Source organism: Medicago sativa, chromosome 1, assembly GCF_051527215.1.
Source record: "Medicago sativa cultivar Bolivia chromosome 1, Bolivia_mono, whole genome shotgun sequence".
In the NCBI taxonomy this organism is placed as follows: Eukaryota; Viridiplantae; Streptophyta; class Magnoliopsida; order Fabales; family Fabaceae; genus Medicago; species Medicago sativa.
In genome coordinates, this window is record NC_140749.1 from 34,129,720 (window position 1) to 34,144,201 (window position 14,482).

Consider the following 14,482-nt stretch of genomic DNA (forward strand, 5'->3'; position numbering starts at 1 on the left):
GGACATAATTGAAATAAATGCCCTTTGAGGGTTGGGGTATAGATGGGGTTTGAAGTGTAAATCCGTATAAACTTTGACATAGATACCATTGTTTATTTTATTTTTTTGAATAAATGAGAATTATACTAATTTATTTTATAAAAAAAAAAAATATTTTTTTTATAGTCAGGTTTGGGCCTATCCAAAATGAACTGATTAGCCCGTTTTGCTAGTAGAGGCGAAACCCTAAATTTTACCCTATAAATACATGTCTACGTGCTACCACTAAGAATTCATCCAGAAAAAAATTGGCAGCATTTGATCCATTGAATTTTTTTAATCAAGGAAATCACACTTAAGAGAGTATGAGATTTCTCTAACTTCCTTCACCTTTCTTCACTGTGTTTCCCTTGATTAAAGAGATTTGTTGGATCATCGAATATTTGTGGTTCTTAATTTCTGTATTGTACTATTACGTTAAATTGCTATTGTATATCTCACTAAATTCTTGTTTTCCATTGCTTTGTTTGGCTTTCCTTAGGTTAAATTTTTGTAGGTTTATATTGTAGACCTTTCTTTTTATATTTTGGAGATCTGATTTGTTTATTACATTTTGGGTTAATATTTGATTTTATTTACATCAGCATGGCATTATATTGCTTTCATAAACAAACGATGGGATTATACTGCTTTTATAAACAATGTCATTAATTGGTGAAAAAGTTGTGTGTCCTATCACATAGATGCATTGAGAATAATTAAAAAGAAACATGTGAACTAACCAAGGTGGAACCTGCAAGTATTGGAGAGGATTATCTATTTTGTGTCAAACTCTACATTGCTATCATATATGAGGATTTTTTTTTTCTTTTTTCTTTTCAAATATTAATGTTTATGAGCAGATTTGTGATTGGTAGGATTCACATGATAATTTTTTTTCCAAAGGTTCTGATGTTTATGTTATTGTTTGATTGATTTTGTAAAGCTCTAATTCAACCATTAGATGTTGATCTTTTTCTCAATTTTTATTTATTCAAGGAATACTAGTTAATCATGATGCGTTTCCTAGTGCAACTTCCATATTTTCTTGTTATGTGTAATCAGCTTTCGGAGAATACCTCCAGGATCGTTTGAATATTTCTCATGTTACACTTGTTGCAAAAGTCCTTTAAATTTAATTGTAACAAAGTTAGTCCTTAACGTTTAATTGTAACAAGTTAGTTTTATGTATTTTTTGTAACGCTTGTGTCCTATGTATTTTTGTATTTTTAGTAACACTTATTTAAGTGTAACTTTTACACCTTGAATAACTTACATTTTTAAGATCTAAAATACCCCAAATTGTTACGTTTAAATAACTTAAATCTAATTGGACAAAAAAAAAAAACATAGAACCAATTTGTTACAATTAAATAACTTAAAGACCAGTGTAATTTAGCGTAATTTCTACCCAACTCTTCTTCAAGTATCTCCCATCCCATTTTTTCTTAGTAATATGTAAAGGCTAAAATATGGTATTGGTCCCTGCAATAATATGTAAAGGCTAAAATATGGTATTGGTCCCTGCAAAATAGTTCAGTTTTGGTTTTAGTCAAAAAATAGGCCAGTTTTGGTTTTAGTCCCTGCAATTTTTTTTATAGTTTTTGGTCCCTGCAAAAAATTTTGTTTTTGGAAATAGTCCCTGACCCCAGTTATGTGATGATTTGTCACTTTTATAAATTAAAAAATAATTATTGTATCTGTTTTATTATTATTTTTTAATTAAATAATAATTATTGTTATATAAATTATAAAAAATAATATTCTTTTTATTAAGTAAACACATATGCCACATATGCACAAAAGTGACAAATCATCACATAATTGGGGTCAGGGACTATTTCCAAAAACAAAAATTTTTGCGGGACCAAAAACTATAAAAAAAAATTTGCAGGGACTAAAACCAAAACTGACCTATTTTTGTAGGGACCAAAAACTATAAAAAAAAAAATTGCAGGGACTAAAACCAAAACTGGCCTATTTTTGCAGGGACAAAAAACTATAAATTTTTTTTGCAGGGACTAAAATCAAAACTGGCCCATTTTGCAGGGACCAATACCATATTTTAGCCATATGTAAATGTAAATTCAGATTTACAATGCTTTATGAATATATATGATTAGACTGACTTTAATATCATCTCCCATCCCATTTTTAATACGACACTTTGTTGGTTTACATTTAATTGTTAATTATATTGAGTAGTACTCCTCAATTGTAATTGAGTACTACAAGATAAATGTTTTAATTGCGCACATACCCGCTAGTCACACCAAAACCTCTCCAAAAAGTTTGGGAAACTTTGTGAACAACAGCTTAATGTTTCAGACGAGGTAGAAGATGACGATGTAAGCAAAGAAGAGACAAATAGATGTGCTGTTTTAGTTGGTGCTTGCAAGCTGATTTATACTGATGTTGTCCCAAAGGACTATCTTGCTCCGGAGATTATTTCGCATTTTGTAATTCATGGAACTGGTGTGGCTGCGATTGTAGAAAACCTGATCACATTTTTGAAAAAAAGAAAGGATGATTTGGCTGCCATTTTTCTTGAAGCACTTAAAAAGGCATACCACTGGCATACTGTCGATAACTCTGGAAATGACGATATGTCCTCCGAAAACTCTTTCTCAGAATGTAAAAATCTGGCTGTTCAGCTTTCTAGAACCTATATCGGTGCTGCCCGGAACAAGTGCAAGTCAGACATTTTAAAACTTGTCAAGGATGGTATTGAATATGCTTTTGTAGATGCTCCAAAACATTTGTCTTTTCTAGAAGCAGCGGTGGTCCATTTTGTGTCAAAACTCCCTGCATCAGATGTGTTGGAAATTAAGAAGGATGTTGAAAAGCAAACAGAAAATGTAAATAAAGATGAAAATCCCAATGGCTGGCGTCCCTATTGCACATTTGTTGAGGTCTTGCTGGAAAAATGCGCGAAGAATGAAGTCTTTCAAGAGGAAAAAGAAGGGGTTTCTGTTAAGCGTAGGGGTCGTCCACGGGGAAAGAAGCTTTCTTATGACCATAGCTCAAGTGAAGATGAGGATTCCATTAGTACATCCAAACAAGAGGAAGATGATGAAGACGTTCCTTTGTCACATTTAATCAGACGCTCATCAAAGTTAAGGCTGCCGAGAGGAAAAAGAATTAGTATATCTGCTTCAAGAACATCAGGAGCTTCAAACTAGCCTTGCAAAGTTGGAGGAAAAAAGTATTTTTGTAATTTGGCACATGTTAATTTACTGCACTTGTTTTCTTTACAGTAATTTATTGCAGCTGTTCAAATTAGGCATACTGGTAGTTTGTAATTCAACTTGCAGGGTCAGACATGCAGGCTGCAATTTACTTTGTCTCATGCATTTTTCTGTAATTCCTACTTTAACGTGGTACTATACTATCCTTTCTAGTTACTTGGTACGGTTAATCATCTATACTTATATATAACTAGCAGAAAGACGGTTCTTTTTATCGCGCTAACATGTGTAAATTGTGAGCAGTATTTTATATAAAATTTTGCAATTTGGCACATATTAATTTATTGCACGTGTTAATATGGAATTCAGAAACAAATAGATACTTATTTATAACTGTACATAGTTTGTGAAAAAAATACTCAGGTTTGTGTACTTCTTAGTCATAGCGTTCTTCAACTTCCGTTGTTGTCTGACAGTAGAAGTTCACGGTTCTTCTCGTCCTCTTGGTAGTTAGTATAGTGACTTGATTGGTGCCGATTCAACAAAAACAAGGAAAAATAAATATGTGTGCTCCAAAACTCAATTGATATTCCTTTTTTTAATGTTTTTATTGAACTGATCCTGATCATTTCATTATCTCAGTAGTCAGGTTGAAGAGGATCGTGAGTTTATACTTCTGAGGGACGTCATTGACCATGTTGGAATTTGAGGTGATTTTTAAGTGTTGGTCCATTGTAGAATCTGCCTTGTTGGTATTGCATTTACCAGCTCTTAATTTTTGATGAATAAGTCATGACATTGGTGAAGGGAAATGTGGTTATAACTTATAAGCCTAATTTTATCATAGATGTGAATGAGATATAATATATAGACATATTATACTATCCATTATTGTTTCATTCTTAAGATCTTGTAGTTAATGAGATGATTCAGTTTCGGTGAGGGAGTAGTGAAGCTGTATGAGAAATAGGTCATTCATGTCAGTAAACATAATTTAGGTTATGTAGTTTGAGTGCGTTGTAGGAAATATTTAATTACGAAGAAGCAAGGGAAAGACATGAAGACCTTGTCATAATCCAGCGTTTGAGATAATATCATATTGTTTGATTGTATAATCCAGCGTTAGCTTTGTTACAAACCTTATCTTCCTGTTAGAGATAATGAGTAATGATCTTCTCACATGTTCAGTTTTGAAATTAAATGCTTCTCCAAAACTGCAACAAATGCTTCTCACATGTTCAGCATTAGATTTGTTAAAAACCTGACCTTCTCACATTATATTCCAGTGTTCGTATCGGTGTCCTACACTGACTGACATATGTGAACATTGAATCATGTCATTGTCTAAAAATTTATAGGTGTTGACTGTGAATGTTTGTGTCGTGTCCGTGTCTGTACTTTTTACTTTATATATAGATAGTTTGTGTGTTTTGGCGGTGGTTTATTTAAAGATTTTTATGTAAAGGAGTAATTATATGCTGCTGCCTTAATGTATTTGGGAGTACTAAATGGTTGGTTTGGTGGTGTTAGTGTTTTGTGTGTTTACCTGTTTTGGATTGGTTGTAACTTGCAAATCACTTGGTCACTGAAACTGTTGTGAAACTTTGAGTAATGCCATGGATATCCAATTCAAACTGAGTCAACTGAACCTATTCAGACCGCATATAATCGGATCAGAACTGATGTTTTGTGAGTTATCCAAGCTGAGTCGAACTACAGACACCCTTACTAAAACTGATATTCGGCTTCTATTTTTTAACTTATATTAACTGTTCATACATCATGCTATAAGATGGATTTTACTGCTGTGTAGATAAGCATTCATTTTCAAATACTCATTCTTCATGAAAGGTTTTCAAATACTCATTTTGTGTATCTTGCGCTGAATAGTTGAAAGACATGGTTAAGAGGCTACCTGTTGGGGAAGCTAAGAGTGTCAAATCACCTTCTATTGCTTGTTTTGGTTCCAATGAACTTAGTATTTGTCCATTTTTTTTTAACCGGATCAAATAACCAATTACTTTCAAATGGATCAAGCACTGCTAGTAATCGCAGCGAGATCATTGTGAAACCTTTTTGTGTGCTAATTATCTATATCTATTTCCAACTGCAGGTGGCTGAGGAGTATAGACGCGTACCCGACACATTGTATTTGACAGTAAACCAACCACATTCTCTTTAGTATAAAAGTTGTAGTGTTTACTTTAGTTCTCTGTAGCTAGATTAACTGTTGAATAAAATTCTGAATGATTGTGCTAGCAAATACCGGGGAACTAAGCTTGTCATCAATCTGCACATCAAAATACAAATGCATAAAGGGTGAGGCTTAAATATTGAGATTATTATATAAGGGGAAAATAGTAGTAGATAGAGAGAGGTGAGTCAGTAAAGGGTAACACAAAAACAGCACTGTGTGCTATGTAATCAGTTACATTATGGAAGCGCTACAATTTGAAACTTTGGCAACAGGTTGACGAAACAACATCCCATGTAACTGAACATGCTGTGCAATTGTTGGGAGACTGGAAGCTTGCACGGGAACTTCGAAGGCACTATCACCCAAATGGCATCGTTGCTGCACAAGGGCTGAGCAAAATCTCAGATGACAGCATCCGACCCCAGGTAAGCTTAAATGCAATGTTGATATATCCTTCTCTTCTTCGCATGATAAGGTTGACATTGGAATGTGTATTCGGGACTCTGATGGCTGTTTTATCCTCGCAAAGACCGTGTTATTTTCCCCTCTCTGCTCGGTGGAAGTAGGTGAAGCTTTAGGTCTCTCCCATGCACTTTGATGGGTCGCAGAATTGGGGTTTGATAGTATAGATTTTTCTCTTGATTCCAAGGCCGTCGTAGATGCTTTTAATGGTGATAGCAACAATCACAATGAGTTCGGCAACATCATTTTTCATTGTAGGCCGATACTTAGCACCTTTTTTCACAACTCTAAGGTGGAGTTTAGCTGAAGTCAAACAAATGGGGTTGCTCATGAATTAGCACATGTAGCCCCCTTAGAAGCTTACTCCCAATTGTTTATTGATCTACCGTCTTGTATTAACGAATTATTATCTAATGATGATATGAATTGAATTTCTTCCCATAGCTAAAAGTATATATCTAGTATATAATAGATAGATATCGAATAGTATAGATAAAAGTTGTTTTTTCAATTTTTCATAAGTTTGCATTAAGTTTTTTTCTCCAAAAAGTTGCTTACGTGTTCAACAACTTATATATATATATATATATAAGAATTCTTCAAAAAAAAAAAAATATATATAAGAAGCTTTATAATTTTTTCAAAAAAAAAGGCAGAAAATTACAAATTACAAAATTTGTTATAACTTTTTGACTTCGAAAAATTGTTTAAGAGATTTAAAAACTTTTTTGTATACTATCGAAAAGACGGACAAATTTTATTGCGCTAACGTTTGAAAATTATGAACGGTGTTTTGTTATGAAATTTTGATTTTGATTAAAACTAAAGATATAAATATTAGTTTCTTTAAAATTATAACAAATTAAACAAATCATGATTATCTATTTCAATGAGACCAACAATATAACAAAAAAATATAATATAAATTTTTATCTATACCATATATAAAGAAAATAAACCCTTTCAGCTCTTTTGGGCTAGTTCCCTGAAAAAAAAAACTCTTTTGGACTAGTTTTTTCTCTTTCAAAAAATGCCCACAATTTTTTTTTGATAATTAAAAAATGCCCACAATTTTGAATACAAATAACACACATGGAACAAATAATTAAGAATAAATTTAAATATTAAAAAAATGTAACAAACACGATATATATATGTTTGGTTTCTTTTCTTTATCATTTGAAAAGTGTAACAAACTAAATAAGTATATTTATACTTACTTTTTTGGGAAATTAGTCACTTTAGTCCCTGAATCGGAAAGGAGTCGTCATTTTAGTCCTGAATGCAGATAAATTGCAAAATAGTCCCTGAATGTTGACTCTGTTAGTCAATTTAGTCCATGAATGCATACTCCGTTAGTCAATTTAGTCCTTGAATGTAGACTCCGTTAGTCACTTTAGTCCCTGAAATTGACCAACAAAGTCTACATTCAGGGACTGTTTTGCAATTTCTCTGCATTCAGGGACTAAAGTGACTACTCCTTTTCCATTCATGGACTAATTCCCATACTTTTTCATTATCCTAATTATACCCTTAATACTTACTTTTTCATTATCCTAATATATATATATATTTTGCTATATTGTTTGTGTCATTGAAATAAATAATTATGATTAGTTTGGTTTGTTATAACTTTTTTTAAGTAATGGTTTGTTATAACGTAAAAGCAACAAATATCATACGTTTTTTACACACAAAATTTCTATGAAATATTGTCGATAATCTACATACGTTATCGTAATAAAAAGAGTGAAAAGACGGGCACGTGAGTGCCGTTCTTTCCGCTAGTTTTTTTTTAATGACATCGACACCAATCTTTATTATAGAAAAATTTGTTTAATTGTATAATTGGGATAATGAAAAAGAAAGTATAGATACACTTATCTAATTTATTACACGTTTTAAAAGATAAAGGAAAAAAAACTAGATATGTATACTCATATCGTGTTTGTTACACTTTTAATTTAATATTTAAATTTACTTTTAACTATTTATTATATGTGTTATTTGTATTGAAAACTGAGGCTAATTTTTGAAAAGAGAAAAAACCAAAAAAACTAAAACATATTATTTTCTTTTTATATAGTATAAATAAGATAAAACTTTAAAAACAAGGCAGAAAATTAAAAAATTCGTAACAACTTTTTAGACTCAAAATGTTTTTATCTTTTTGAAAGGATCCAAAATGTTGCTTAAAAGATTTAAAAAAAAAAAAAAACTTGTATATATAAGTTAAAATCATTGTTTCCAACATTATGCATACAATTTTCTTGTGCAACAAGTCTTAGAACTCAATAATCAATCAATATAGATCTGTTTGATATATCAGAATGGTAAATTAGTAATTTTTGATTTAATAAGCACTTTCCGAGTTACTAATAAATTTTTGAAATCAATAAAATCAAAGATCCCACGCGTCCCGCGTTTAAGTTTAAATAGAAGATTATTTCCTGAAATTAATCACGAGATTAACGTGATTATTGGTTTTCGTAAAGTCATAGCGGTTTCGCAGTTCCTTCGTCAAAACAAGAAATTAACTTGTATATAAGTAAAAAAAAAATCACATTGGAAAAGCATCGATCGTTCACTGTAACTGTTTCATTGAGTGAAAAGCAAATTAGGGTTTATAATGGGAGGGTGTTTCTCAGATATGAAAGCAGCGAAAGAAGCAGTAGGAGGTGTTGCTCCTGAAACTGCAACAACCAACAACAATGACGCCGTCGATTTCTTCTATACCGCTCAAGGTTTTCAGCCATTGTTTACCAATGTTGAGGTATGTACGATTTATAATCCATTATCACTGTTTTTCGTTTGTCAGTGTCTGTGTCCGTGTTGTGTCTGCGATGTCTGTGTCTGGTGTCTGTGTCTCGTGCTTCATTGATTTTGTAAAATTAATTTTAAAGATAGCTTGAATGTGAAGTTGTAGCACCGACGCTTATGATCAGAGGTGTGTTCAGTGTCCAACACATTTCAGAGTCCGTGTTTGTGACTGGTGGTCATGTCCGTCCATGCTTCATGGATGGATGTGAAGTAGATTATGTCATAACATGTTGAAGAATCCATTTATTGTAAAAAAATCTATAAATTCTAACTTTAAATTAGAATAATTCTATACACAAAATCAATTTCAATCTACATCACCCAAACATGTCATAATCAATTTCTATAACTTTGGAATTAATTTGAGTTTGCGCAATGCTAATTGTTTCGATCAAATCAAATATGATATGGCTGAAATATATTATTTGGTTCTGAATTCTTTTTCCTGAAAAGGGTTAATTTCAAAACATGTATTTATTTAATTTTTTTTAATAATCAGTGTCCAATTAAAGAAATATTTATTTAATTTTTTTTAATAATCTTAATAAATTAAATTAAGTTTTACATAAACATGTATTCAATGTTATGTTTAGTCCCTGATATTACATTTCTGATTCTGCTTCTAGTTTGACCAAAGTATTTTTGCCAATGAAGAATTAGTTTTGAAAATTTCTTTGTTTGCTAAGTTGTCGAAGTGTGAGTTTTGGTTGCTAAGTTTGGCCTTCCAATTACTTATGGTATTCAACTCTTTTGCTGCAGTTATCTCTTTCAGCATGTAACTTACTTGATCTGGACATTGCATCAAAGGTAATATTCTTATACATAAGAATGCATATGCTATTTATTTATTTTTGATTGCAGAATGCATATGCTATTTAAAATGACCTGAAATGGTTGCTATCTTTCAGCATGTAACTTTTTTTTTTTTTTTTTGAAATTTCAGAGTGATCCTATGGCTGTGGTATATGCAAAGAAAGGAGACGGCAAATTGGAAGAATTAGGACGCACTGAAGTCATAACGAACTGTTTGAATCCGGAATGGATAGAGAAAATTAATATTGCATTTCATTTCGAGATTGTGCAACCACTTGTGTAAGCTATCCTTCATTTCGAAAATTAATATAGCAATGAGATTATGAGGCTTATTTCTGATTTGTTTTACTAACTTCCTCTCCCTCATTTTGTTGCTTTCTTTCAGATTTCATGTGTATGACATTGACACATCATATCATGGTGTTCCCACAAAGGTTTGTAAACTATTCATATAAAAAATATATCTAACATTTTATGATTAACCGAGGCATGAGTTCTACCTGTACTGCTTTCTCAGTCAGAATAATTTTAGATGGGGGTAAAATACATGGCTAACGTATAGCCTGCTAAATTCTTGTTAGAAAAAACATCAACTATACGGGTATTTTAGTTTGGAATAAAAAGCCGTGACGGTGTTGGTGAAGTTTATATATTTGAAAAATGAAAGTTTGAATATGTTATGTTACTTCATGCAGACACTAAAACTGAATGATCAAGAATTCCTTGGAGAGGCTAGTTGCACTTTATCAGAGGTCAGTAACTCAGTATAATATGTCATACACTGCAGTATTTCATTTGTTTGTAATAAATCTGTCAGTAGATGACAAACACACATTTCAGAAACACACACACACACACACACGCGCGCGCGCGCGCACGTGCGCGCAGACACACACACATGAAGCTGGTTAGCTTAATTATAGCTGCTTGCCAACTCTGCTGTATGCAGAATTAAGATTATGGTCTATGGACTTTGTGTGACATTTGTCTCTCCTGTTTGTGTGCGTGTGTATACTATGGAACAGATTGTGACCAAACCAAGCAGGAGCTTAACCTTAAGGCTTCAAAACAAAGGAGGGAATAGTAGTCAAATAAATCAAGGGGCAATTACCATTCATGCTGAGGAGACAGTTGCTGCAAAGAATGCTGTTGATATTATCTTCCGTTGCTCTCACTTGGATAACAAAGACATTTTTTCTAAAAGTGTACAAATTCAATACCTAGCTTCATCTTATATGTTCTATATTTAAGTGCATATTTAGTTTTAACATTCTGAAAACTTGTCATCGTGATTTTTCTTGCAGGATCCTTTTCTAAGGATATCAAGAGTGGTTGAGAGTGGAGGAACTGTTCCTATTTTCAAGACTGAAGTTATAGACAACAATTTAAATCCAAAATGGAGACCACTTTGTCTTAATTTCCAGCAGTTTGGAAGTAAAGTAAGCGTTCGATCTTTGTGTACAACATGTCTTATGTTACACCATATTCATATATAGATTACTCTGACATTCTTTAATTTCTTTCTCTATGCAGGATACTCCATTACTTATTGAGTGTTTTGATTTCAATAGCAGTGGCAATCATGTACTTATCGGGTAAAATGTCAAATTATATAGTTTTATTTTTGTTTAGCCTAAACATCTTTAGGCTTTACATTTTCTAGTCCATACTATATATAGATGCAAAATACTGACATCAAAGTTTGTTGCCAACAGTAAACTGAAAAAATCAGTAGCAGACCTTGAAAAGCTATACCAAGAGAAAAAAGGCGCAAATTTTGTCATGCCATCCACACGCAATGGACAAGAGAAGGTGTTCATTAATCTCTGCAATCGAATTCAAGTTATATTTTGGATCTAATCTCTGCTTAGCCTTACACTTGATTAAATTTCTTTATTATAGGTTCTGAAGGGTCAACTCTTTGTGGATCAATATTGTGAAAAGGAACAATTCAGCTTTATTGACTACATATCTAGTGGATTTGAACTAAACTTCTTGGTTGCGGTAGATTTCACTGGTTAGTGTCAATTATTCTATTAACTAAGGTCAATATTAGTAATAATTTGATATTTGTAGTTTGTTAATAGCTTCAATATATATATGTCCAGCTTCAAATGGAAGTCCTCAACAGCCAGATTCTTTGCATTACATCGATTTATCCGGTCGGTTAAATTCATACCAAAAGGTAAGCTCTATACTTGTCAATGGAAGATTTCAAATATTTTAATCATCAACTTGTGAAACATAACAATCCCATTCAAGATTTCATGACGATCCTACCATTTTTTAACTTCTTTTCGGTTCTGAATAATATTTATGCAGGCTATTATGGAGGTTGGAGAAGTTATTCAGTTCTATGATTCTGATAAGCAGTTTCCTGCTTGGGGATTTGGAGGAAAGATACCCGGAGGTACCATATCTCATTGTTTTAATCTGAATGGGAGTCCAACTAGCTCTGAGGTGAGAAATTCTCTGTTATTTTTAGTACAATGGTTCTTTGATGCTAGACTTATTTTACAAAGGTGGAAAACTATTGTTAATTATTATTTTCCTTCTCCAATAAAATCAATTTCATCTCATTCATCAACTCTAATGAAAATAACATTCATATCCTACTATGAGTTCCATTACAAGTGATAGAGGTTATTATGGATCATAGTTTTGGATTGGACCAATACTGATCCTAGGAGTGAAGAAATGGAGTAAATGAGTTTTTTAAGTTTGCAGTAAAAAATCTTCCTAAGAAACTTATATCACCATGTTTTTTCAACTATTACCTTCTTACTCCTTAATCATGAACTTGATACATTCTATTAAATAAATTAAGATATAATTTCCCTATGTGTTTAGGTTGTAGGAGTTGAAGGCATAATGGAAGCTTATGGCAGTGCTTTACGCAGTGTCACGCTATCAGGACCCACTTTATTTGGACCAGTTATCAACATGGCTGCACAAATGGCTGCAGAGTCCCTTTCATCATATAACAGCACTAAGTACTATGTATTGCTTATCATAACGGTGAGAAAGACACTAAGTACAATGATTTAAGAATAGAGTATCATTTTGATACATTTTGTGTAAAACTTTTTACACTGTCAAACAATCACAGTCAATCATATATCTATGTATAGAGTATCATTTTGATACATTTTGTGTAAAACTTTTTACACTGTCAAACAATCACAGTCAATCATATATCTATGTGACTTTTAAATAGTTTTGATTAAAGGCAAATATTTTAATAATCGGACGATTATAATTGATTGACAGTGAAAAAAGTTTACACTAACAATGCTTATCAATTAAATCCTTAAGAATAACCAATCAAATGTCCATGATCTTCCCACAGGATGGAGTTGTTACAGATCTTCAAGAAACCATAGATGCTGTGGTTAAAGCATCTGATCTCCCCTTATCGATTCTTATAGTTGGTGTTGGAAGCGCTGATTTCACGAGCATGGAGGTCTACTTTTATCCTTCCCTAAGTTTCTTTTCCTTAGCACGGATCCAGCTAAGTATGCTTTGTTATCTGAGCGAATAACATGTTCTAAGGTTTATGATTACAGGTACTGGATGCTGATAATGGCCGTCGCCTAAAAAGTTCTACAGGTCGTCTAGCTACACGAGATATAGTGCAATTTGTCCCCATGAGAGAAGTACAAAGTAAGTACTAACTAGTAGTTGCTTCTCTAGTTTAACTTGTTAATAGTTTTTCAATTCATATAACTATTTTGTGTCTTTGTTTTATTGACACAAATTCATGTACCATCAAGTTTAAAGTTGATAATACAAATATAACATTTAATACTCTTATATTTTTGGTGTAATAGATACTTAGAAAACACTTTTTATTTACTTTTTTTTCCATGCTAACAATCTTTACTCGTTTAATTGAACCCCATTATTGTATTTTTGGCAGGTGGACAAATCTCTGTTGTGCAAGCTCTTTTGGAGGAACTACCTAGTCAATTTCTGGCTTTCATGAGAAGTCGAGATATCAAGCCACTCGTTCCCCATTTCCCTCATGCACCCTCTATTCAATAGATTTTACAATAAGATAGTCAACCTTTTTTCTCTCTATAGATAGTTGATCGACAATCCTTAGATTTTAAGTGGTACATTTTTTTTTTTAGTGTTGGGAGCAGTCAAAATTTTAGGTCTCAGAAAATATATTTGCATTTTTCATTCAAATGAACTGTGTAAATAGAAACATGAATCTCTGCTATATTCTTGATTATAAAAGTTAGATATTAGTAGTTTATGCTATTTCTATTTCCATGTAAGTTATCTTTTAGTTTACATTGTGTTATTTGATTCTATTAAGTTGATCTTCCTTTCAGATGTACCCACCATTCATTACTGAAAGGAAGAATGCATTGCTTCATATTCATAATATGGTATCGGTTACAAATAGTTATACTTGAAATCTTCATCATGACTAACCTTGCATCATTTTTGTTTTTGAAACGCAACGTAAATAAAAGGTTGAAACCATAATTTGCCCCGCTTTTTCTTCACTTTCCTCACATTTCCCTTTTCTTCTTTTTCTCCTCTATTTCAACACTACTCCATTTCTATTTTTTGTTGTCGTCTTCATCATCATCTTAATTGTACAAATCCGTGTCTTCAAAATCGTACAAGCTCTTCCAGAACTTGGTATGAATCCTGCCTCATCCTCAACAGCTATGTTCTTGAAGTAGTATTTATATAAACTTAACTCTCTTTGAAGAGTTGCTGAATATGTCAAATATTCATGTCTAAGAAGCCATAGCTGAAGCATGAACTTCAATGTCAAAAGCCAAATTCTTTTAAGTAATAATGACTACTTGATATATGAGAATGAAAAACTGTGAATATATTAAAGTCTGCAGAATCTATTCACAACCGTGAGAGATTACAAAACCAATGTTAAACAAAGAATATCTTATGCCATTCTGTTAATAGAAAAGAGATCGCAAAAAGTTGTTCATAGATCCAGGAACAA

General features: G+C 32.3%; 1 protein-coding gene and 1 pseudogene across 1 annotated transcript; both read left to right on the top strand.

The window, feature by feature from the left end:
* Positions 1-17: 17 nt before the first annotated feature.
* LOC146954510 (sister-chromatid cohesion protein 3 pseudogene) lies at positions 18-3,436 on the top strand (annotated as a pseudogene).
* A 4,950-nt stretch (positions 3,437-8,386) lies between these two features.
* LOC146954511 (protein BONZAI 3-like) lies at positions 8,387-13,764 on the top strand. The gene is made up of 16 exons (XM_085757818.1): positions 8,387-8,638; positions 9,445-9,492; positions 9,629-9,777; positions 9,884-9,932; positions 10,194-10,250; positions 10,524-10,703; positions 10,803-10,937; positions 11,032-11,093; positions 11,214-11,310; positions 11,401-11,515; positions 11,607-11,683; positions 11,821-11,958; positions 12,349-12,516; positions 12,848-12,961; positions 13,065-13,161; positions 13,418-13,764. The coding sequence occupies exons 1-16, from the start codon at positions 8,495-8,497 to the stop codon at positions 13,540-13,542; spliced, it is 1,755 nt and encodes a 584-aa protein (XP_085613944.1). The 5' UTR covers positions 8,387-8,494; the 3' UTR covers positions 13,543-13,764.
* The last annotated feature ends 718 nt before the right edge of the window (positions 13,765-14,482 follow it).